Source organism: Aphis gossypii, chromosome X (genome assembly GCF_020184175.1).
Source record: "Aphis gossypii isolate Hap1 chromosome X, ASM2018417v2, whole genome shotgun sequence".
NCBI classification, from domain to species: Eukaryota; Metazoa; Arthropoda; class Insecta; order Hemiptera; family Aphididae; genus Aphis; species Aphis gossypii.
The window spans coordinates 33,410,243-33,437,314 of NC_065533.1; the positions used below are offsets into that span (position 1 = coordinate 33,410,243).

The 27,072-nt window shown below is 28.5% G+C and overlaps 2 protein-coding genes across 2 annotated transcripts; both read left to right on the forward strand.

Annotated features, from left to right (window-relative positions):
- Window positions 1-1,434: 1,434 nt before the first annotated feature.
- On the forward strand, window positions 1,435-8,037 carry LOC114132456 (cytochrome P450 4g15). Its single transcript, XM_027997916.2, has 13 exons — window positions 1,435-1,650; window positions 3,766-3,974; window positions 4,117-4,229; window positions 4,332-4,422; window positions 4,653-4,835; window positions 4,950-5,019; window positions 5,408-5,534; window positions 5,611-5,803; window positions 5,870-5,979; window positions 6,301-6,369; window positions 6,457-6,625; window positions 6,884-7,069; window positions 7,593-8,037. Exons 2-13 carry the CDS (start codon window positions 3,767-3,769, stop codon window positions 7,772-7,774), a joined length of 1,701 nt encoding a protein of 566 aa, XP_027853717.1. The 5' UTR covers window positions 1,435-1,650; window position 3,766; the 3' UTR covers window positions 7,775-8,037.
- A 3,116-nt stretch (window positions 8,038-11,153) lies between these two features.
- LOC114132472 (proton channel OtopLc-like) lies at window positions 11,154-25,215 on the forward strand. The gene is made up of 11 exons (XM_027997934.2): window positions 11,154-11,388; window positions 11,479-11,568; window positions 15,306-15,458; window positions 16,331-16,444; window positions 17,248-17,362; window positions 17,440-17,545; window positions 17,731-17,949; window positions 19,183-19,343; window positions 20,791-20,971; window positions 21,595-22,118; window positions 23,345-25,215. Exons 2-11 carry the CDS (start codon window positions 11,543-11,545, stop codon window positions 23,831-23,833), a joined length of 2,088 nt encoding a protein of 695 aa, XP_027853735.2. The 5' UTR covers window positions 11,154-11,388; window positions 11,479-11,542; the 3' UTR covers window positions 23,834-25,215.
- The last annotated feature ends 1,857 nt before the right edge of the window (window positions 25,216-27,072 follow it).

Sequence of the window (27,072 nt, forward strand, 5' to 3'; positions counted from 1 at the left end):
AAATATTGGAAAATCACTTGGTTTAGAGTTCAGAAAATGTTTGAATTTAGAATAAAACAATATAACAGTCACCTGACCTGATTAATGACAATTTCTGCCACCAAATAAAACATATTTTAAATTTTGTTTTAAAATCCTCAATGATATCAGATTAATGATAATTTTATAATAATGTGATCATGATAACGTAAATATGTAAAATGTATATACCTATTGCAGTTTTTAAATCAATTATGATCAATATAGTAATACAATGATTCTAGAACTAATGTAAAATAGGTATATACCTTTGAAAAATTACTCTAAATCATGTGAAAATGTATATACAATACAATAGAATATTCAGTTTAATTTAATTTATATTTATCTGATTTAAGTATAACAAAATGTTTTTTATGTTATATGCATCAATGAAATATAAAGATTGAAAATGAGTATATGATATTTACCTTTATATTTTAGTATTAATTTCTTGGTATATTATCAAATGTAACTTACTTGAGTATAGTTTATCAAAAATCAATATACTTATTTGAAAGTTAATTTAATTTATTTATTTCAGCATTAGAAATATAAATAGTTAGATTATATCTAAATATTGGTATGTTAGACGATTTTTTACGTGCTTTGTATATTAAATAGAATTTAAAATTAATTTTGAATTATAGTAATCTATCCAACCTTTGAAAACATTAGTTAAAATAGTAAAATATAAAAACAAATAAATACATTATATTTAGTATTATATGAAATAAAAAATGTGTCAATGTAATGTGTAATGTATACAAAAGTATATCGGTTTATAAAAACACAGAAAATGTTGTTTTGAAATTGGAAAACAATTCTTAGTAAATATTGTAATATTATAAAATCCATTAAGAATGAAAATGATAATTATGTAATTGTTGATATAAAATTGATTTTTGAAAAATCCGAAGAGAAGCTTTTATTTTTGATGGCCGTTTGAAAATGATTTTTAGACACACAATGAAAACTCTGATTGCCCATGGAGGTTATTTTGAGATATTATATCGAGTAATTGTTTTATTTTTCACCGTGTTCGTGACAATCACTCGTAAATATAAAAATATAAAAACGAAAAAAATCATTAAAATATTATAATAGTAGAACATTGGTGCGTTTACTATACTTTAAATGCACAATATTATGTTATTCATAAAATAATAGTTAATATCCATAGATGTATTTTTCTGTAATTTAACCAACTTATCCAATCGAACATTTCTTTTGCCACTCAACGATATGCATCTAAACTCTAAAACCATTGGTCAATTACAAAAAAAAAAAAAAAACAATAATAGTAATAGTGTATTAATGACGATGGAAATGAAGGTGATCCTTGATCCTCTCCTTAATTACATATTCACTGGCATACAACTCGAACAATAAGTGGGTATATAAAAGCTGGTCGTCTCCAAAGCCGTGTTATGTGTTCAGCGTTCAGTGTTCCTTCAACAACCATTTACATGCCACCGAGACATCATCGGCATTAAAGAATACCGTGTGCACTGCTTGGAGCGGAGTTGCCCGAAGTCCTCCGAACTCAAGCGCATTTTTGTGTTAAGTTTAGTTTTATTTCATTTTATTGACTTCGAATTTTCAAGACTTCGTGGGCATTGTATGATACAGGTAATAGTCTTTTATTTTACATATCGTGTAGATTATACGCAGTCAAATCCATTCTCAATTATAGTTAGGTACTATAATATATGTCTTATATATTAGTATAAGATTTATTAGTATATTAGTTGTATTTTTTTTTATATTTTATCAATTTTTATTTTTCTGTTGACTGAACATGTATAATGATGTGGATGCATGTATCATTAGACCTCATCATTATTTTGATTGACGACTTTCGACCAGAATATTTTTGAATTTTAGTTCTCGGTAAATAAACAAAAAATACTTATTTGTGATAAAAGACGGTTTTTTCTTTCAATTTTTATATGATATGCTTAGAGTAAATTAAAAGTCTTATAAAGTTTTCAAATGTTTATGATTTTTGTCGTCTATCATAAATAACGGAATAATGATGATACATGTTGAATTATATTCTTGAATGGATTGCTAACTATTATAATAAATAATTTAGTATGAAACCAAAAGTCAAAATTTAACTAATTATTATTTTAAAAAACTAGTGCTGTGTTAGGTTTTTTTTTTTATTAACAGCTACTATTAGAGTAAAAAAAGGCACTTTATTATTCGAATACAAAATAGGTATAATATAAGTACGTAGATTTTATAAATTAAGTTAATAATTTTCGATTTAAGTCGAACAAAATACTAGTTAACATTTTACTAATAATGACACATCAATTAGGTAATACAACTTAAAAATTGTGATATGTATTTGAAATATGCATATAGGTAATGTATTTTATAAATGATAATATCTTAAATGCAAAAACAATTAAATCTTGTTATTAAAATATTAAAATATTTCAAGGACTGTATTATTGCCTTAAGTTGTTTTTAATGTACCTATTTAAACTGTTGTTTGGAAGTATATTTTGTTCGATTTTCTAATTACCTATACTATAATAAAATGAAATGATTAAATACCGATTAGGTAACGATTTAATTGAAAAAAAGTATTGTGCATCAACTTATTTTTTGTGATATTATTAAAATGTGATAATAATAATAATAACTATTAGTATACTGAATGAAGCTAAAACAAAAGCACAATACAATTATATATCTTAATAATATTATATTGTTTTAAAACATTGAGTGACTATTAATAATAAAAACTAGATACATCATTTTTAATTATTATTTACTAGGTTGTTTTTACATAATTTAATATTCAATTTGAATTTTGTATATAATACTAAACTAGTTTTTGTTAAGTAGGTACCTTCCATTATACTTATGTTTGCGTAGTTGGCGTTTATTAATTTTTTAAAAATGTTATAACACAAGCTTTTTAAATATATATTCAAGTATAAAATAATGATTTTTTAACATTTGATATGCGAAAAGTTAAATTTATTTATTAAATCAGGTACTTATTATAAAATAGAGCACAATAAAAATGTAGTTAAGTAAAAATAGATTATCTATACAAGTGTATTAGTGTTATTAAAAGTATTATAATTAGGCTAAAATAAAAAAATTATACACATGTTGATACTTATTTTTTATAATAATTTTACCTTATAAACCTTATAAATATTTTTCAAAATACATATGATGTGACAAAACATCTAAATATTCATTAATTATATAAAATATGACTTAAAATTCGTAAAATATACAATTAAAAACGTAAAATAGTAATACAGTTTGAGAATTAAAATATTAAATTTATTATAAAGATTTTGTTACAAATTTTACCTATTAACCTATTATCATATTAATTAACCTAGTCTGTCGTACAACAGGTCAAATTAAAAATATAAGGTTATTAATATTGTGTCTGTTGGCATATCAATCGGTTATTAGCATATTAATGCTCCTTCGGATTTGTTGTTTAAGTTGAAATAATACTGCACGGTTAAATATAATATTTATGAGACAGATAATTTAAATATTCTTATATTTGCATACAAAGTATTCTAAATATTTACAAATATTTTAAGTTGTGTAATTAGTTACAATTTTAACTCACAATATATTATATTGTTATTATTCATAACGCAAATAGATCGATCGATTTTTTATTTTTTTATAAGTTTAAAAACATCGTAATAATATAATTAAGATTTATTAAAGAATAACTGTATGTTTGCGTAGAATGGCGACCAACATTCAGGGTGTCAACCCACTCTTCGCGCTCTCAGCATTTAATCTGTTTTTCTACCTGCTCACGCCGGCCATCGTATTATGGTACATTTATTTCCGGATGTCCCGTAAGCAGCTCTACGACCTCGCCAGTAAAATCCCAGGATCTGAAGGATTACCGATGCTTGGAAATGCTTTAGACTTTATGCAAGACCCACACAGTGAGTATAATAATAATAATAATAATAATAATAATAATAATGATAATAATATTATAATATTCACTGATAATATGGTGAGATCGAAATTAATTAAATTGTGTGAATGTCTTTTTTAAATATTTTTTATTTTCTATACCCACAGCCATTTTTGATAAGATTTATGAACGGAGTTTTGAATTCGAAAAGAATTCACCTATTAAAATGTGGATCGGGCCCAGGTTATTGGTGTTCTTGACTGATCCCAGGGATGTCGAGGTAACGTACATATTTTTTTATATTAAACGTGATTTTTCACTACATTTTGTCAGGATAAATGCAAATGTGAAACTAATAGTAATAATTTATTCGAATATGCAGGTGATCCTGAGCAGTAACGTGTATATTGATAAATCTCCCGAATACCGTCTTTTCGAACCATGGTTAGGAAATGGCCTGTTGATCAGCACCGGTAAGCATTACCTATATTATACTGTCATACGTTAACAACTAGTGATGTATTTAGGATTTTCAAAAAGATAGGGTGGTAAAATATTTTATTTAATTCCAATACTAAATTAGTTTAGCTTAGAACCTCATGGTTGTTGACATGTAAAAATGTAGCAACCGTTAAAAGTCATATGTCATGTATAGATATTGATATTATTTGTTAAACTTCGGCATGATTTGCGCTTTTGACAGGTGACAAATGGAGAGCCCACAGAAAATTGATCGCGCCGACATTCCATTTGAACGTGCTTAAGTCGTTCGTGACACTCTTCAATGTCAACAGCCGTGACACCGTCAGTAAGCTCCGAAAAATGGGAAGCTCCACATTTGACATTCACGATTTCATGAGCGAATGCACTGTGGAAATTTTGTTGGGTAAGCCGGATGTTTTAGAACCATGTGCAATAGATTATAACTGTTTTATATAGTCATGGATTACCTAATCGTGACTTGTTTTAATACTCCTCTTCCTACTTTTTATCATTACAGAAACCGCCATGGGAGTGAGCAAGAAAACTCAAAAGAAGAGTGGTTTCGAATACGCAGCCGCTGTTATGAAGTAAGCAAACTAAAAACAAAATCAAATAATAAAAATCTCATTATATTGTATTAGCCTTAATTTTATACACACTCAAACAATGTGTTTTTTGTCTTTAAAACAATTTAATAATATTGGAATCGATTACAGCAGTTGATTGGTAATTTAAGTTTCTATAATGCCGTACACAAATAATATTTAAATTTTTAAATATAATATATCGCATAAAATTAGTCAAATGTCAATTAAATTTTTGGTCTAAATTGATACCTATTGATTTAGTCGTTAACTTATTAGGCCTAGTAATTTTGTTAAAACGTATTTGATTTATGTGAATAATTATTCTGTTATTGTGATTAGATTTATTTGTGAATAATAATAATTTTTTTTTTATTTTTTTTTTTTTAAGAATGTGTGATATTCTACATATGCGTCATACAAATTTGTGGCTAAAATCAGATTTTATTTTCAACTTTACAAAGTACGCAAAGGAACAAGTTGGGCTCCTTGATTTGATTCATGGTTTGACAAACAACGTCAGTTTAATATAATAACATTTTTTCGATTTATAATAAACATCGTATAATAAAAATGTACTTTTAATTATATTAGGTATTGGCTAAGAAGAAGGAAGATTATTTGAAGAAAAGAAGTCAGATTAAAGAGGTCTCAGACATCCCAGCAGCTTCTGAGGAAGTCGTTGAAACAATTTCAACGCCTGAGGTAGAAGAAGTACCGTACGGAAACTCATTCGGTCAGTCTGCTGGTCTGAAAGACGACTTAGACGTAGAAGACGATGGAATTGGTAATTCATATTGTATCAACATAATTTTTTTGATTCTAAAGAAACTGTTGTGTTTTTAATCCGTAGGCGAGAAGAAGAGGGTGGCATTTTTGGACTTGTTAATTGAGTGCGCAGAAAATGGAGTTGTATTGTCCGACGAAGAAGTTCGTGAACAAGTCGACACAATCATGTTTGAGGTTCGTTCCGAGATTATAATAAAATAAAAATAAATAACTGACGATGAAAGTCAAAACAAAAGTTTTAAACAGTAGCAAATATAGTGTATCAATTATTAATTAATTAAATATTTTATACAAAAAAAAAAAACATTCACCATAAACCTTTACCATACGTATAAATTACACGTATTGTTAAAGTTGTTTCAATCTTTCGATTCTACAACACTTCATACACATTCGCTCATATTATTGGCATAATAAATTATTATTAATAATGTCGTTTTTTACGACTTCAACGCTTACATTATACTTACCTATTTTTATTATTATTATTATTAGGGTCACGACACAACAGCAGCCGGTAGCAGTTTCTTCTTGTGTTTGATGGGTGCTCACCAAGACATACAGGTAAGGTTTTCCCATCTACTATTGTTCAATCAGTGTAATATATTATATAAGTGTTTCGTGTTGATTTAACGTGTGTTTTTGTTGTAGCAAAAAGTCGTTGATGAACTGTACACGATATTCGGTGATTCCGACAGACCAGTAACTTTCCAAGATACATTGCAAATGAAATACCTGGAAAGATGTATCATGGAGACGTTGCGCATGTACCCTCCAGTTCCAATCATCTCCAGACAGATTAAAGAGAACGTGAAACTAGGTGAGTTCGCAACGCGTGCCTACATAATATGAAAACTCGTGGGCAGCCATGATTTCGGCGTTTCCACGACGATACGAATTTAACCATTATCGAATACCTATACTGTCTTTGATCAGAGACCGATCATAAGTTCTAGCGCCTTCCGAGCACTAACTCTTGAGCTACATCCCCAACAGGGACTTTTTGGGAACTGTGCGCCTTGTTGTGGCTAGAATTCGTACGATAAATCATTGTAATAATCAATGTATTGTTTTCCAGCGTCAAAAGACTTGACTTTACCAATCGGTGCCACAATCATCATCGCCACGTTCAAAATTCACCGCAACGAAGATACGTTCCCCAATCCCGAAGTGTTCAACCCCGACAACTTTTTACCAGAGAAATCAGCCAGCCGTCATTATTACGCTTACGTGCCGTTCAGTGCCGGTCCCAGAAGTTGCGTCGGTATGTTACTATCTATTATACATTTTACTATTTTTGCGATATTATTTGAAAAATATAAAAAATCGATTTCGATTTATTGTATGAATACGAAAATAGTTTATTTGCTATTACTGTTGTAATGGATATGTTTTGAATAGATCGTTATTTGTTTTTACCAACTCGATTCGAATTGCATGTTATGTAATTGTTATGTTTATTTAAAGAATAATGTGTTTACAAATACAATTTTAATTAAGAATCAAACTAAAACTTATAAAAATCGACGTGTTTACGATATGAAACACAATTGTATTAGAATAAGGTTAAAGTTGATCAATTGTTTATTCAGATTTTTCTTAAAGCTTAAACTATAAAAAAGTATACATTTATTTTCTTTATTAACCTATGAATGACCTTTTGTGAATCAAAATTAATTACCGTATTTTTAATTGTATTTTATGCAAAACATTTCGTTTTTATAACGGAGAGCATCGTAATGATTAATAATTGTATTAATTGTCAATAATTAATTCTTTTTTTTTAGGTCGCAAATACGCCATGTTAAAACTGAAAATTATTTTGTCGACCATCCTACGAAACTTCAAAATAAATAGCAATCTAACTGAAAAAGATTGGAAACTCCAAGCTGATATCATCTTAAAGAGGACTGATGGATTCAAATTAAGTTTGGAACCAAGAAAGTCACTAGCTAAGAGCGCTGCTTAAGTAGCGAATTATTATTATTATTGTTATTCTATGGAGTGGATAGTTTTTTTTAAATGATTTATATATATACTTTAACAAGTTAATGACTATTATTATTTGGACTGTTAACTGTTTATTGACTACATGGCTACCAAGGCCGATTTAAATGTTTATTTTTTACATAGTTAACTTTTTATTCTGTATCATTTTATTGTATAATTTGTATTTAAGGATTCTGGAAATCGTAGTTAGACGAAATAAATGCATTTTATTTTCATTACAAACACAGTTTAATTATTTTATGTAAAATATTATGCAAACATTCTGTAATGTTTTATCTGGTGATAAACGGTAAAGTAAATTTGATAATTTTAACAGTTTTGAACGAATTAGCGGAAAAAAAAATACTGAACTGTCTTCAATAAAATAGAATAATATTATAATCGACTTGAACGAAATAAAAAGTATCTGTTTCTCAATTTAATATCGATTCAATGTTTTTATTTTAAATTTTATGTTTGAATGTTTAGTCATGCTTAATATTTTTGAGTATTAATTGTAAATTATTAGAAGTACGTAGAAAGACAGTGAGCCAATAGATGCATAAGCCATAGTATTATTATTTTATTTATGGTTGTATGTAGGTAGTGTATCTTTTATCACTGATAACAATATTCAACATACATATTATACTTTAAAATTTATATTATGAGTTATGACTAATTTAAAATTACGAATGAACGAATAAACGAATTTCATACAAGACGATCAAAATATGTTTATCTAGACACAGATTTGAGTGAACTGTAGGTATTTTTATAACATTTATGTGTTACTTGTAATTAAGCATATTTTTTTTCTGCATGTCTATCTGCGTACCTGTCATACCTATATGTTTTGAAGCATACAATTTAATTAAATATTACATTTTGAAGGTAGTTTCTGTTAGAAAATTTGAGATACTTTGAGGCGGTCAAAAGAAGAAAATTTACAATAATTTTCTTAATAATTGAGAAAAACCAAAATGGGAATATTTACTCTATACCAGTTAACAATAAAATTAATAAAAATTGATGAAATTTTACCCCAAATATTTATAATAAGTATTATTATTTTCTGCACACAACCAAATTTTAAAAATATTTAAACTGATTTTAAGATTCGTGTGCTATGAACTCACGCCATTTAATGGTATGTCGGTATTGACTTAAGTTGTCCATGTAGGTATTTGTCAGTATATTATGATATTTTTGGAAAAAAATTATTCAATGCACCCAATCAAGAAAGTACTTATACTAATATAAAAATAATGATATAATAAAACAAAAACAATCTTATAAATAAATGCCGATCGCTTAAAATCGTTGTATCTTATAAACATTAATAGATAATTAGAAAGGACTAATGATGATAGTCATACACTGGATAGGTAGTCATCAAAACCTACAATTCGTACGGAAGACCGAGTTGTCCGTTTTATTTCGTTGTAAATATTTATTGAAACGTATAACTGCGAAGTCTGATGGTTCATCTATATAGCCACCGCCAAGATTATAACGTTGCTCACGCACTGTTATAAAATATGAACGTCGACTCGTGCGAGTTGAAATCGAAAAACGTTTTGAAAATTGATATACCATCGCGATGTATTTATGCTAAGCGCCAATGTTTAGTATAGTTCAGTAGGTACGAATTTAGTTCACGTCAGAGCGTTTGAGCTTTATATACTACGTAGATAATATTTTGTTTTGTGATCGTGATGAATGACAGTAAGTCGGGAGCGACGAGATTTTCACGAGAAGAGAATCTCGGAGCCGTTAAAGATTTTCTCCTACTCCCTTGGCGTCGCTAATTATTTATATAAAACAATTATAAATAACAAAATTATTATTTTTGCTCTCGTTATTTAATCGTTTTATTTAATTATACCTACTACTGAAAGCGTTCAAAACTGAGTTTCGAGTTTTCCTCAATACAATATTATAATAGGCAGAATACAGATATAATATTATTATTACCATTTATAAAGTCGTTAAAAAGGTAGATATTATTTTATTTAAAGATATAATAATATATTGCTGCAGTACATCACAAAATTTTAATTTTAATATTGAATACGGCAACTGTTGTATCGTTGGCATTGGCGCTATTAAATACTTATGTCGCGTGCAACATTTTGCTGTACAACATATGATTATTATATTTTAAAAGTTTTCGAATTAGTATTATACTACTTTGAAGGTCAATTTATCTCTAGGGGGCTATGACTAAATGGGCGTATGTAATTTGCGTTCACATCTAAAAATTAATTTTGATAATTTGCACCACTTTTTTTAGGTTTTAGTTTGCGCCACATAAAACTAAATACCTAAAAGAGCATTATATAATCAAGCCATCTTTTACCTTCAAATATTGTAATTTGGCGCCTTGGTACCACTTTAAAATAATTAAACAACTTTTTTTTAAAAATTCATTTAATAGTTACATTTCTGGAAAATTCCTAAAAATTAATTCAAAGAGTACTTAAAAAGTAAATAATAAAATAATATAAAAAACACATAAAATCAATAACTAGGTGCAACATACGTTTAATAACTAGGTTTTCATATTATGATATTTATGTTTTTTATGACTAAAACAACATATCTATAATATTTATATAATAGCTAGCTTACTCGCCTTTCTTTTAAATTTGAAACTTAAAGATGGAACTAAGCTTTTTCTATAAATTTTCTTTTTCCTGTAGTTTTCATATGTTTTTTTTTTAGATTAGGCATGTATCGGTATTATCGTACAGCTGATGTGATATTAGTAATTTTAAAATTTATTAGCTGTAAATTCCAACAATCGAAGTTAAAAGTGTGGCGCAGATTATATATATTCTGTCGTGGCGTAAATTACCAAAATTAATTTTTAGATGTGGCACAAAATATATGTTATATTTGTATATTTTGGTGTAAATTACATACGCACATACGTAAGTACTAAAAATGTTCCAATTGATGACGCAAAATACCATCTACCGAGTGAATTTTGGAGACAAACTCTCCCCCTTCTAGCGTTTATGTGATTACGCGTCTTACCCGTCATCATCATCATCATCATATATATAATATAAATAAATATAACCACGGGGCTATCGGACGCTTCCGGTCGGCTTCTGCAGTTAACTCATAAATTGTGTTACAGTATTTAATATAATATAATAATATCATTGTCTTTGGCGTGGTAGGGCACTGTAGTAGTCGCGTTTGTTTGCGCAATCGTCAATTTATTTACGCCGGTCGGAGAGGAATATATTTTATTTTATTTTATCGCAGGGATCACAGTCCGAGGGGGTGGGGGGGGGATCTCCCCCCTTTCGTTTAAACACTGCTTTTAATAATAATGTATTATTATTACAATATTACGTGTGTAGGTCGCGTGCGTGTGTGTCAGCGGACTAAGCTGCCCTTTCATCCCGTCGGCGAATCGTCGGCACATCACGGTCTCGTACGCTCGGGCGAATGCGGTTCCCGCGGTACAGCGTAGGTAATATTAATATGATATGTGACAGCATAAGAATAAAAAATATCAACATAACGATGTGCCGACGATTATCGCAATAATATTGTTATCAAATTGTCTTGAACATAGTAAGTAGTCGGAATATGTATAATATATTTTTATTATTTTCTATTTAATATAATAATAATCATTATCATATTTGGTGTATAATAAAATAGGTAGGCGCGAAACGAAAATCGTTTATCGTTTTCGGTTTTGTTTTTGTGGTATTCACAAGTCATCATGAAGACCGACGAAGAAAACGTTAGGTAAGGTATACGTCATTTCGTAAACTTGTACAGGTTGGTACGTGCATGTTATAAACCAGCTATACGATAAGAACACTACGACGTGCATTATGACAATATTACGTCGTCTTGTCACTCTTATCGTAACCGAATTGTATTAAATTTTGTATAATATTATCAACCGAAACGCATGTGCCCGACGAGTTTTCGACGAAAAATGTTTCACAAATAGTTTCGAAAATATCGTCGCTGTTACGATTTCATATCAATGGCTCAAAATTATGCATAATACTCAAATAAATAGAAAATATTTATACTTATAAGGTTTTTTACACTGTATAACAGTATTACGATTTGTATAATATCTATGAATAATCATGATATTTTAGTCAGTAGACATCACCTGTGTAACCAATTTGTTTGCCATCTTTTACTGTGCTTATATTTTGGGATCAATAGTAAAAAAGTATTTTTACGAATTACGAATATTAAGGCTTTTTTTATACTTATATTATTAAAACGTACCTATTCCATTTTTTTCTCATTAGATAAAATGACGTATTGTTTGAACTCTAAATATTCTACTGGATAATATTATTATCTTGTATTTATAATTCGTTATGACGAAAACACCTTTACTAATTATATTAATCCTAACAACAATGACTTACTCGTAATAATGATGATTTACACGAGAAAATCAATATAAAATAAAAAATATTAGAAAATATAGAACATATTATTCTATGGATAATAATTAATTAGTTAATTAATTAACAAATATACAGTGGACGAAGTATGCATGTTATGTTTGTAACTTAAAATCGCGTATGAAAGAAATTGTTTTAGGTAAATTACATTACGTCATGTAACAGTTATTACTTTTACTTTAACTAAACGTAAAGGAAAAAACTAAAAAGAATATTTTAAAAGTTAAAACACACTTTTTTTTAAAAAAAATCTACACTATTCGTTCATATTATTCGGTATCAATATTATAATATGTATTTTATATTTGTTTCCAATCAACTGACTGATTTGTTCGTAAAGGTTAGATACTGGAACGGTACCTACGTAACATATTTATGGGTGGATAACCTACCCATACTTCAAATGATGCACTCACGTTATTTGCTTGGAATATACGTGAATAATATTACACGTTAATAAAATTACGTAATGTCTATGCAAAACGTAATAGCCACTGGGTATTAAATATAGTAGTGTTATGAGTTATGGCCAAATTTGCAACCGATTGATAGTCATTTGTCAGGCTATATGAGTTTTATATAGTAGGTAGGTATCAAAATAATATGTAAATGTGAGAACTTCCGGCATTTGCTATGTTGAACTCTATTGTGTGTGAAGAACGATGTTTTAATAAAAAAGGTGAATGAATACGGTATAGGTAGGTACCTAATTATTATTATTTCATGTCATCGATAATAATATGCGCCGTCATAAAAATGGTAAAACAAAGTGACCCTGGCAATAGTATAAATGGTTTTAAACCATCACAGTATATTTTTGATAGCTACTACCTATATGATACCTATGTCCTATATACTGTTAGAAAAATCTTAGTATAGGTAATACATAACGGACTTGACAAATCGACGTAATTATTCGTTAGACTGTAATGGTTTACCATTTTTTTCGGAAAAAAAATGTTCTATGCACAGTTATACCGATTGATGTAACGGTTTATATTATTATATACTGAATTTTATAATTTTCCGAGGGAACACACACTTTTAAAATTATTCAGACTTCCAAAGTAGTATGTTATACCTACATATACCTATCAATTGTAAACTTGATTTATAAAACACGTCTTAAGTGTTTAATAAAATAACAAAATATTATCGTTAATAGATATGATTCCATAACTTACAAATGCAATTATGATAAATAAATACTAAATGTAAATTATTATAATCAGCTCAACACATGGCTGGAATTTATTTAAAATATCTATAAACTGGTACCGAAATACTGAATAAATGTAAGGATATATTTTCTAATCATAAATAATTAACAATACATTTTATAACCGTATAGTAACCATACGGATAACACATGTGCAGACAAATGATTTTTATAATATAAATAATGTGCACTTAATAAGTATATTTTTTATTATAAAATAATCAATGGTTGATAGTATGTGTTTTGTTTGACGAGTGCATTTTTGACACAAACCGTTAACGAATAATAAGTGAATAAAAACCGGTTAGCAGTTGTGTTAAATACATCCGGTGTATGTGTATTGTATTTATTTTTTCCATGGACGTCATTAAATGCACTCGGAACATAAGCGCGACATTTCAATTTTAATAAGACATGTACAAATTAGGTAGGTACACGAGTTCAACAAATTGTATTCTTTTTTTAACGATTATCTGTCGTCTGTCAATACCGTAGGCTTAAAAAAATGCAATATTAAACTTTTTTTGTATTTACTTAGTTTAATTTAATTTATTTTATTTTTAAACTCCATTTTCTTTACATTATTATTTTATCTTCAACAAAGCTTCGTTAAAACAAACCCTCCAGTAAACGACTAAATCGTCATCCCAACGCTCGTTTCAGTAATTGGCCTCAAAGAATTAAAAAAAAAAAAAATAAAAATTAGTTATACATCATTATTAGATACACTATAGATCACAAAAATAATCTTAATCTGGTTCGTAGACAAAACAATTATTTTTAAAAATTAATTAATGTTTTTATTGATTTTTTTTTTTTTGAGATTTCGCCTTATCTTCTTTGGATAAATATGGATATTACATTTTGAAATAATTTCCTAAATTTTTATAGTAGGTCTCTAAAAATGTTAGCTGTTGATCTCTGAGAAGTTACTGCATTAGGAGGCCTCTTTACACAATATTTTTAAATTATTATTTATCTATGTACAATGTACATTGTACATTGTACAACATATGGCCCAGATGATAAAATATATATACATATATATATTGTCGTCTATATCAATGTTTCTCAATCCTTTTATAATAGTAATATTAAAATATTTTATATTTTTATGACATAGGTACAATACACAAATATGAATTATAGGTAATATTTAATATTTAATTTTAATTGGTTATGTAAAATTAAAAAATAATGATAAATTTTGATAATAGATAAATTATTTCTAATCTTCATAGAATTGAGTCAAGAGTATTTATATATTTTGGCATTTGGATCATTTAATATACTTTGTGAACACCTTGGTTGAGAAACGGTGGTCTATATTATACTACAATAATTTTTAAACGAATTACTTATTAAAAAATATTCATAGTTTTTTTTATAACAGAATATTTATCGTTTTTTAAGTTTTGTATTATAAATACATTTTATGATAATATTCCTACTAATAAACATCTTAAAAAAATATATATATAGCCTATAGTTATATTTTAAAAGTGGCAAATATTAGTTGAGTTGTATGGAAATATTGATATATTATATCAGTTAAAAAATAAATTTTGCTGTATATTTGCCGTTATATTGGTTAATTATTTTGAAAATAACTACAAGATAAAACATAATTTTGTCCTGCTTAAAAATATTTTGGTATCGAATATGCAATAACTGTAAAGGGACTGTAAATAACATAAACACATTCATGAACAACTTTTAAAGTTTCAATCAAATGTAATAATTTACTATTTTAAATAATCATCTTATTATCAAACTTAGATGTATAAACTATTTAATATTAATAATTTGTCATATACATTGATGGATAGTTGGACCAGCGAAATGTCTAATCAACCTGCTAGGACAGAGTTTCCACCTCCGTTAATTAGTGAAAAGGTCATGAGTTCTACTCCCCCAAGTGAATTCACACCAAACAAGGATGAAACTTTACCAAGGCCAAATTCAAATTCTGTACTGTTCGAGTAAGTATATAATGTCGTAATGTTATGGTTTAACTGTCGAGTTCCGTTCAACCAATCGCTAAATGTTAAATTTATGATTTACGAGTAAGCTACAAAGAAAGCATGACGTATACTTATATATATATATGATTGAAGTTAATTCATCGTTATTTAATAAATTTTTATTTACTTAGATCGAAATGTGAAAATATTAAATTTTGTCATTATAGCAGCTTTGAAATTTAGAAAAATATCTTTGTATTCCTAATTGATTAAGAAAATACACATTTTGACAACGATATATAATCAAAAAAGTCATATATAAAAGTGTTAAAACCTAGGTATACCTATAATAATATAGTTCACAGTGTTTGTTTTTTTTATAAAACCATTTTATAAATACATTATTGTAGTATTTTAAATTGTTGTTAGTATCAAGTACTTGAATAAGTATATAGCCGGTAGTCTGTGTAATGTGCAATCAATGGATTATAATATAATATTATTATAATGACGATTAATCGTTGCACGATGAAGGTACTATAAAGTAATTAGATAAGTAAAGTTGAAATTATTAAAACTCACTATACTAGATAATCAAATATTCATAAAAATATGTATAACAATTAAAATAAACATAATAAATAAATACATGATGGAGGATTTTCAATTTAAGCATTAAGCGTACCAACAGTTAGCTCTATTAAAGTACATTTTCCACTCTTCTAATATGTAATATATTTTAAATAAGTACACTTTTTCTTAATTGACGTATACAATATAGTCTATTCATTTTGATTCAGTAAACTGAATTAAACTTAGCTACTAGCTAGTATAATACAATAGCAGCTGCCAATAGAACATTTATTAACACATTGTTTTATTTTGATTAGGATGCCAACAGTAAAGCAGTCCACACTGAGCACTTCCGTAAAAAAATTACCTCATCAAATGAAAAGGGAATCGACAATTGAAGAGTTACATAATACCTGGAGAAAAATGGGAGCGTAAGTATATATAGGTAACTCATTAAATTGTACCTACTTATGCAAACATTTTTTTTTTTTGATGTATTAATTTTTTTCTGAATTGCTTAGGTATTATTTTAAAAGTACTGACAAATTACTACTTTTGTCTACCAAAATATAAACTGGGTTCAATTTTTTATTTGCAACTTTCTTTGAAATTAGTCAGATTTTTTCTATTAAAAAGAGAGACAGTTAGAAATTATATAAATACCTACCTGACGTAAAAATACGTTTTATATTTTTTTTAATTTTAAAGTATTTTAAAAAGGTTAGTATTGTATATTTAAACTGTTTATGTAACTTTTAAAAATGTACACAAATATAATGTTGCAAATATCTTTAAAATTAAAATCGATATTAAATATTTTTTGCGTGGAAAATTGCCATAGTGTATCTATACCTAAAATGTAGAAACTTTTATAACTGCTAATAATTATTAATTGTCTATTTATTTACATAATTGAATTTATTAATTGAAAGAAATAAGGAAAATAAATAAATTTCACGCTATTATCATTATATTTATCAAATTAATATTTTTTTTTATTATTAAAAATAGAAGATTTAAATAAATTAACATGTATAATATTCAGTAGAACTTGTACAATAGGTGCTATTACCTAACCTGAAAAAGTATTGTCAATTTTTGTGTGTACAATATTAAAACTAATTTCTGTACTAAAATTTAAAGTAAAATTGGAATCAATTACAAAATAAATTCAATCTATTTTTATAGTTTCAACGTATTTTAAATAATATGTTTTTCTTGTTAAAACGTATAGGCAAGCTCTTGCAACGACTCTCTCTGCTCTTTATGGCAAACTTTTGGTCGTCATGGGCATAGCTTTTCCGATGTCTGAAGTGATATCTACACACATTCCTCATTCGTTTTACGAGGTGACGTTTTTGATTGTCTTATATTTTATAATCATTGATTTGATATGTATTTTCAACACTTAATTTTTGGTCTTCAGGGTTATTACTTGTACCTTTATTTCGGAAGTATGGCGTTTCTTTTCTATATGTACGCAATGCTGCTTAAGGGCAAGCCCACTATGACGCCAGTCAACAATAACTACAGTAAGTATCGTTAATATTTCTCAATAAAATAAACTGAGCCAAACATAGTGTTTTTTCGATTATTATGATATTTTTCTTCGACCTCGTATTCCTATGCAGATAATTTGATCAATTATATTATTTTATTTGATTGTGATGTTTGATTTTTTTACTTTTATCGTGGTACGAATACCGTATATGTATAGATAATTCGGTCAGCGATTCTTTATCCGGAGAGGGTTCGGAAAACAGTGACGGTGATTCGGAATATTACGAAGACAACGACGATTACACGAATACCGCCGGCGCCGAAATGGAACATTGGACGTCGTACAACCCGAGAACTCGGAGACAATCGTTTCACCTTGTGTTGCCATCTACTTTTCAGCACTACGGAAGTTTCTATCTGAGAATGGGTGCTGTTGGTGGGTTGAACATATTATTAATATCTATACAACCTATTAATATAATACTATCATAATATTATCCCTGCAAAAATTATTATTTATTGGTCACAATGTCACGTTGATTAATCATTACCCTTTTTCCTCGCCGTGACATTGACTTGGACATTCAGTTCTCGAAAAAGAACTGTTTAAAATAATTATAAGTTTAAATAATTAATATGTAAGTTTGTAAAGAACGAGTCAGACAAATTGGCATGGAGTGAATATAAGGAAAACAAGGGGTTCTACAAATTTAAATGTTACTAGGTACCAAATATTATATCAACAGAACATTTTAAAACTGGTATCGCGTTATTAATTTAAAAACAAATATTTTTCTTAAGACTTTTTTTATAGCAAAAAGTATGGATTTCATTACTTATTTGGCGAAAAATGTTATAATAAACAACCTAATTCGGTGCTACTAAAACACACACCAAGACTAGTTTGGACTACACTTAAACAGATAACGCCTCTGCTGAGTCTGCTGTCGTGCCAATCTATTTGATGTAAATTATTATATTGTATACATCAAATTTCAGTATACGCATAGTATTCATTTAGAGCAATAGTTAGGGTTCTAAAATTGCATTAAATTTACTTTTTTGATATGTTTATTCATGTATATAAGTATACATAATGACTATTTAATTTTTAAATTTAAAAATACAGTAGTAACTAAAGCAGACACTTCAGCAAAAATTATGATAAAAATGTTTTATACACATTATATAAATTACAATATACATACTTAATTAGATTAATTAATTAATCTATTAAATGCTTCATAAGTTTTTTTAGATATATTATTAGTTGTAATGTACTAGGTACATATTTATTCTTTATTAAAAATCTATCAATTAAGTTAAAAGATACAATTTTTTTTTTTAAACCGATAAAACTAAATATTTCATCAATGATTATAATCATAATAATTATCGTATATAATTTTTAGTCAAAAAAATTTCACAAATTTCATATTACTCCAGTATAAATAATTATATGTAAGACCACAACCTATAACTTTCAATGTATTATTTTTTATTCGCAAAAAGTACAATTTTATATTATATATTTTTATTTTTGTATATTATTATAAAATATAACTTTGATAATATTGTACTATTGAGCTAGATTTTGTTGAAGATCTAAACTATACCAAATTATAATGTAGAATGAGTTTAATAAAATAATTAGTTATTTGATTTTCAGCTTTCGGCATTGGTAGTATGATTTATTCTGGTTTAGAATTTGGTCAGTACTTTGAACTTGAACCGGCGACAAAGTGCCATAATGTGCTTCTGGTGCTCACGCCGGCCACAAGAATGGCATTCATATTTATACAGATGTACTTTATATTTTTGAATGATGAGGTAAGATTTATAAATATAATATAGAGTATTATTGTTATCGATCACCTACTTAAAAAAAATTGCACATATTTCAGCGTGGAACTCTTATCAAATACATATTCGTTATTCTTAATTAAACAATTGAGTAAAATGTATGTACTCGTATATATTAAAGGGTATTTCGTTAGAAAGTTAATATGATAGTTGAGTAGGTGTAAAAGTATTATTTATGATTAAAACGCATTGTAAAAGTGGGATTTAAATGCTCTCTAGTTCATACTGAAACCATACAATCTAAAAAAAAATATTTTAAGACAATTATTTTGTTACAATTTAAAAACATTATTCGTAGGAACTTCAATATATTTACGATTATAATATGATTCTGAATTTTACTACACACAATGATATTTTTGAAATATTATATAGATTTTTATACATTAACATTATATAATATGAATTTATTCATATTGATTTACGGTATTTATAAAAACATAGTATTGCATATTAGTTATAAGAGTTGATATACCTAATAATATGGTATAAACACATATTATTATAATAATATAATAAATGCAATATTTTCGAAAATAAAATAACCAACCTGCTATAACACTAAAAGTAAAATAAACGACCTTAAGAGCTATATAAAAAAACGTACTATCGTGAAATAGGTTATATAGGCTGATAGAACGTCTCCGCTCAGAATGATTTTCCGTAAACAGCGATATAGTATCATTTAATTCAAATTTAACAAATTTTTAATCGAGTGATTCACTCAACACTAAATGTAGGTACAAAAAAGTGGTAACCACATGCCTGACTTTTTTTGTTTTCGCTAATCATATAATTTACTCCTAAAAATATTTTACTTCCTCCAAAGCATCAACTATATCCAATTTTTACTTGAAACCACTCCCATTTTTGAACTTTTTTTAGAACTTTTACTTCTCTAAAAGGTGATGAGATAAAAAAAAACATATAAGCATAATTGTAAAATCGATACATTCATTGCTTAATTTAGAATCAAAATAAAAAATATTAAAACTTTAAACAAATATAAAAATAAAATTATAATTTATTGGTAAATAATTTAAAAAATAATTTTATAAATATTTTAATGTTCTTTGATCAACAATTATTTTTTTGTTATTAAAAAAAAAAAATAAAAATAATATTTTATTATTTATGGTTAGATTGTAATCACTTTGTATTTTTGTATATTCTATTACTAACAAATTTATAATATAATGAATAAAAAAATATATTTTACTTTAAAATTTAAATCTATAAAAAAAAATTGAACTAATATTCTTATACCTACTATGGCGAAAGTTTGGTACTTATGTTAGGAATGACATTAAAAATAAATGTAAGCGTAAAATCTGTTTCTTACTATTATTTTTCCTGAAGAAAATAGTAAAATATAGACAATATTTATGTTTTCAACGGTTTTGTCTATTTTCAGCAACAAATGAGAGTGACACGTCACCGAGTATTGGCAAAGTTTGGACTCATGCATATGATCGGCACTAATCTTTCAGTATGGCTCAATGTACTCGTACAAGAAACCAAACACGAAATACTAACTTTTTATAATCCTGCAGACAATTCTATTGGCGTCGATAAACAACCAAATCATTTTTCACGTAAGCCGTAAAAACTGTTTATACTTGTAATAACACGATTAGTGATTAGTTTTTAAATATCATAATATTTTTAGATAATATATTGATACTTTTTTTTTTTTTATTAAAATTGCCTACCTATACAAAACCCTTTAATAAGTTGGCGTCTTCCTAATATTTTGTATTTCACTTTTTCCTGTTATACTTCAAATTATTGAATACTCAAACTGTTATTGATTTTACTTATTTTAAAGTAAGTTTTAAATAAGTGTTAAAATGTTTTTCTGATATTTTGGATTCAAGTCCAATTCATGCTAATATTTTTTCTCTCATACTATTCGGTGTTGAGAGTTTATTATGTTAGTAATTTGGCTGATGTGCAATAATACGATACGTTATTTCCGACCAGGGAGCTTGTTGGCTTTATCAAAGGTCTCTGCCCATATGTCTCGAATTATTTTACTAATTATAATTTAATCGCCCCCTCCCCAAAAAAAATGTGAGTTTTTTATGCTTAGGTATACTTAACGACAGCCCTATACACGGAAGCTTTTGATGGTACTCGAATAACTGGGAGACCTGATCAAAGGGGGATTTTTATAAATCGTGATGATATCGAATTTTATCGTTTATAATTTGTGCAGTGTTCAAAAAGTGGACGACCACCACGACACAGTCACCAACGTCGGCCATGTCGTCAGTGGCCGAACGGTTGCGGCGCAGCATCAACGCGGGCCCTCACCATATCTACGAGTGCCGCCGGACGAACATCATCGGGTCATTGGTGCAAAACGCCAGCCCGTTCCTGTTCCCGTGCACGATCGAGTACAGTCTGATATGCGCAGCCATACTGTACGTGATGTGGAAGAACATCAGCCGGGTGCACGCGGACGTGTACCGGCAACGGAAGGCGGAACGGTGTGAGAACCTGGCGCAGATCACGCACTACCGGAAGTCGCCGCATTACTATTCGGTGGACTGCGCGCAGGCGCACAAGGGCCTGTTCGTCGGCATACTGTTCCTAGTGCTCACCATCATCTCGCTGATACTGTTCTTCGTGCTCATTTCTCGTCCGGAGCTTATCACGTTCGCCGTCATGGAGGTGAACGTCTGTGAGCTGTCGCTGTATGGCATGACCACGCTCGCCACCATTGTCGGCATGATGCAGGTCTGTGCGACATTATCGTTGCGTTTTCTGGTCGCGACCGCCAATACGTTTCATTATGAGTTTTCAAAACTTTTCCAATTTCTAGATTACAATGCGCGAGTGAGATTCGTATGAAAAGAAACGATTGCGCGCGTGACGATGACTTATGTAACTATATACTATGTTCTTTAGGTGTTCAAACCGTAGTATCACTTTTAAAATACAATTTTTGATGTTTTTAAAAGAATGTTTCCGCTGAATTGATGGGAAGTATTTTTAAAATTCTTAAAAATAATGATGGTCCAATGAATATTATAAATTATATTATTCATTCCCCATAAGGAATATTTCCATATGTCTATCCATCTGTAATGGGAAACTTCGATTTATATTTGGAGTTATACAATGATTTGGCTGTTAAATTAAATTATCACTGGTTGTTCGATGCAAGTGAATAGTATTCTTATACTTATTTGTTGAGAATTATATAAGTTATAAGTTCATAAATCTAGCGATTTGCACCAATACATTTTAAATTTAAACTATTTTTGCTGATTAATATAGTTGTATAATTCTAGAGTGTATATTATACCAACTTAAATTATATAGATATATAATATGTAATAACATTGAATAATAGATTCTTATAAAAAATATTATAATAATAGACGCGAATTTCTGAAATGTACAAGTATGCGACCGAACATTTAAAAACTAACAGTATACGATTATCGATCTCTGTATTAAAGAGGTGAATTTACAAAGAGCTGATGAACAATATATTTAAAAATATTAAAAAAACTTAATAGATATCTATCAATATTTACAATGATCTTAAACTGTTGTGTATCAAAATATTTTTGATAACCAAATTTATTTTTTAGTTTGAGGCAAGTATACAGTATATTTGAATAGGTATATTTTTCTATCACTTTAATACATGAACGCCGATAAAGATTAGACGTATATATGAGATTACGCAGCGACAACCCCATAATTATATATTTTTCAATAACTTTAAGTTCTTATTTAGAACACTAATAGTTTTCATTTTAATTTAGCCCCAAGTACCAATTACAGTAGCTCATGTTTTGAGACAAATATAACTAAACCTAACTCGGTGTAGATGACCTCAGTCCCATCCATTTCAAACCCGCCCCTGCGATTACGATTATGATAATAACAAATTGTATACTTATAATATAATATCACATCATATAATATTAATGTGCCTAACGCCAATGCAGGTTCGGCAGCTGAAGTTCGACGGGCTGCGGAATCTCGAGCTGGACAACATACTACTGGTAGGCGCGCAGACAGGCACGTTCATATATAGTACGTTTACGATAATCAGCGGTCACTTTACCGAGGAGAACAACACAATACTAGTTCTGATCACTGCGTCCGCATCGCTGGTGCAGACCTTCTGCCAGACTGTGTTCATACTGGACGCTTCCCGGCGGTCGTGCGTCACACCCGACCAGATACGCAAGAAGCCCGGAAGGGAGATCGTCACGTTCCTGTTGGTCAGCAACTTGGCCATGTGGGCCATCAACACGCTGGAGAAATCTCGGGCCGATTCACACCCCATACAGCTTCATTTCTACGGCCTGTGGGCGTGGACCATCATCACGCACGTGTCCATGCCACTGGCCATATTCTACAGGTTTCACTCGACCGTGTGCCTGTGCGAGATCTGGAAGCGATCGTACAAAATCAAACCGTCGTACATGTGAGGGCGGCGCGATCCGCTCTACCACCTCTTCCAAAACCGTACCACAAAATCGTTTAATGTATAATAATATTATTATCGATAATGTAATTGTTACATGTTTGGTGGAGTTGTATCTGGACTGTTTAGTTACTGGTCTGGTTATCCGGCTCTTCAAAATTTCAGTTTCTATTGTAAAGTATAATATTAACCAGTTCCGATGTATAATATTTTATACACGGTCATGTGTTAATTCCGCTCGATACAAGTAGGTTAAAAAAGATGTATGGTAAATTCCAATTAGAAATGTATAAAGATACAATTTAAGCGTATGAAAATTTGGGATTTCAAAAGATGATAATCTGAATTGGTTCCTATTTAAAATTTAGATGTATATCTTTATCCAAAATGTTTCACATGTGATCTAATATCTGAATCGTTTTCTTTTAATTCTATGGAGAGACTAATCTGTTGGATTTTTTTACATTTCGAGACTAACATAAATAAAATCTACAACCTTGTATTCTAAACTATTGCATTTGTAATATTTGTGTAAAGCTGGTGTCACTGTAGTGTTAAGTTTTTCCCCGGAGTGATCTTAAAATCACGAGGAATCACAAATTTTACATAAAATCTAAATACAAAAATAAAGAAAATATAATATAATAAATATCTGGTAGAATAGTTTAGAACGTTTTTAATTGAATACTAAAAAAATATAATACTATCTGGTTATACTCAGTTATAATATTAATTACTTTCAATTACTACAATAATTATAAATTTTACATAAAATAGCATACAATAAAATGGGAAAGAATTCGGTTCTGGAATCTGAGCGTGGAAAAGATAATTGTTGGAAAATTATAAATTGTCCTTTAAAATTAAAACATTTGTTCATTTAAAAATATTACCATTAATACTTTTTTATCTGCTTGTTTCGGTTGGAATTTACAATCCCCTGTTTATATGTGACTGGTAATACGATTTTATAATTTTTCAGTTTATTAAAACTACCAAATAGTTATTCATTAAAAATAGGTAAATTTTGAAAATATCACCATATTAAAAAAAATAAATATTGCTCAAAATAACGGTTCCGGTATAAAGAATATTGAAGTAAAGGTTACAACTAGGATTCAATTCTTTAACTCTGGTTATTTTTGATACGGTTTTAGCTCTTTCAACATCGTGTTTTACACGTCCACACTACAACCGTCATACCTATAGATATATTAACTGTATTATTATTATATATTTGTTATGTTAAAATAATTGAACGTTATTATAATATAATATACAAAATTATTGAAATGGATGGTTCTAATAATTATATACGACTCGCCAAGTATGTACTTTTACTTAATATAAAATGAGAAATTGGAAATAAACTAAAATGTTAATTGATTTCTGTATGTTTAGGTACCTACTTAATTATTAATTTGTGTCCACATAATTGATATGAATAAAAAAACATCATAAGTAATCATGAATATTATGGTATTCATTGAGATGATGAATATGGATCAATTTTTATGTTTGTAATTATGTTATGTACATTGCAAAATAGTCAGTGTTGGAAATAATGTCATTCATGAATTCACGTTCACGCGTTCACGTTATTTTTATTTTTCAAATAGAACATGAACGTGAAAAACTTTATATTTTTAATGAGTTTGAAAGATTTTTTAGACGCTCAATTTATTTACCGTTTAATTAATCTATGTATAATATGTATATATATAGGGTGGTTTTTTATCAAACAACACTTATTAGTCATTATTTCATAAAGTATAGATATTTTTTCCAATTTTTTTTTTCATATTTCTAGATATATGTTTTTATACAACTATATAAAATTTTAATTTTTTTCACTTTTTTTTTTTTTATTTACAGATTTACAGGCTTTTACTGCTAAGGTTATTAGCCAAATTTTTTTTTATTATTATTAACTAAATAAAAAGAAAAAATAATAATATTTACAAAAGATAATTGATTGATAAAATTAGTATTTACAGTTAATGTAATGTGTGTTTACACTATAGTTTGACTAAATTAGAGTCTATTGATGAGGTTGCATTTGGTGATGAATTTTATGATGTTTGAGGTTTGTCCTTCGTCAAGGATTTCTTTGAGGTTGTGCGGTAGGTTGAGGGACGGGCGTGTTAGTTTTTAGATGAGACATTCTTCGAATATGTGCTTTATTGTGACGCGAGTTTGACATGTATTGAATACAGGTGGATGGTCCTTGCTGATTAAAAAAGAGTGTGTAGCTAAAGTGCGAGCAGTGTAGCCAATTCTCATTTGAGTGATAGTGATATCTTGACGTCGGCTAAGATCTGAGGGTATATGCATATTGCATACTGCAACTGTTTCATTGAGCTTTTTATGGACTTCAGTTTGTTGGTATGTGGGATGGAATCCCAGTGGTGCTGCCATGACAAGAAGATTTTATTTTTGATTAAAGTGAAGATATCATTGGATGATATTTTATCAATGGTGTTATTGGTTAAGTTTTTAGTGGCTAGTAAGGCTGCCTCATTTGCCTTTTCATTGCTATTAATTCCTACATTTGAAGGTACCTATATAAATTCTATAGTCTTCTAAGAGTCTATTAGTTTAGATTAGGTCTTTTGGGAAAACAGCCACGTTGTTTTAAGTGCAGTTATTACGCTGAAGGAATGATTGATTATCAAAAAGTTATTTATTTGTAATGAGTTTACTAGTTTTATTGCTTCAAATATTACATAGTTTTCAGCGGTGAATATATTTGTTATTACAGGGAGTTTGTGTTGAATGGTCGTCTGATTGTGAATAACTGAGGAAACTACTCTGTGTTCAGACTTGGAAGAATCCGTGTAAATTTGGGTGTGATTAAGGAAGTGAAAATGGATAATTTCATAAAAATGTGAAATAATTAACTTATGGATTATTTCGTGTTTAGAGAGTGTGAGTAAATCTGTTGAGAGTTTTAGATTCCATAGCCATGATGGTGCTTTTTGAAAAATAAGTTTTTCTTCGACGGAGGTATAAATATTCATTTTATTGCATAAATTGGAGAAGATATCCTGTATTGTTTTAATTTTTTTCGTGACATTGCGATTGGTGTTTGAGTTTTGATTTTTGAAAGTGCTATATGGCTTATGTGGTTAGGAGTATTTTTTCTTTTTATACAATGTAGATTATGAGTTGGAGGGATATTTCTCCTGCATAGCACCGGATGCTTTCCGTGGGGCTTGTTCTGAAAGCGCCAATAGAAAGACG

What these genes read in the sequence shown, in the direction of transcription:
- LOC114132456 (XM_027997916.2), top strand. Translation starts at nt 3,767, where the DNA reads ATGGCGACCAACATTCAGGGTGTCAACCCACTCTTCGCGCTCTCAGCA. An exon ending in TGGCCTGTTGATCAGCACCG is followed by an intron (nt 4,423 to 4,652) that starts GTAAGCATTACC and finishes CGCTTTTGACAG; the next exon opens with GTGACAAATGGAGAGCCCAC. An exon ending in CACTGTGGAAATTTTGTTGG is followed by an intron (nt 4,836 to 4,949) that starts GTAAGCCGGATG and finishes TTATCATTACAG; the next exon opens with AAACCGCCATGGGAGTGAGC.
- LOC114132472 (XM_027997934.2), top strand. Translation starts at nt 11,543, where the DNA reads ATGAAGACCGACGAAGAAAACGTTAG. An exon ending in TCAAATTCTGTACTGTTCGA is followed by an intron (nt 15,459 to 16,330) that starts GTAAGTATATAA and finishes TATTTTGATTAG; the next exon opens with GATGCCAACAGTAAAGCAGT. An exon ending in TTATATTTTTGAATGATGAG is followed by an intron (nt 19,344 to 20,790) that starts GTAAGATTTATA and finishes GTCTATTTTCAG; the next exon opens with CAACAAATGAGAGTGACACG.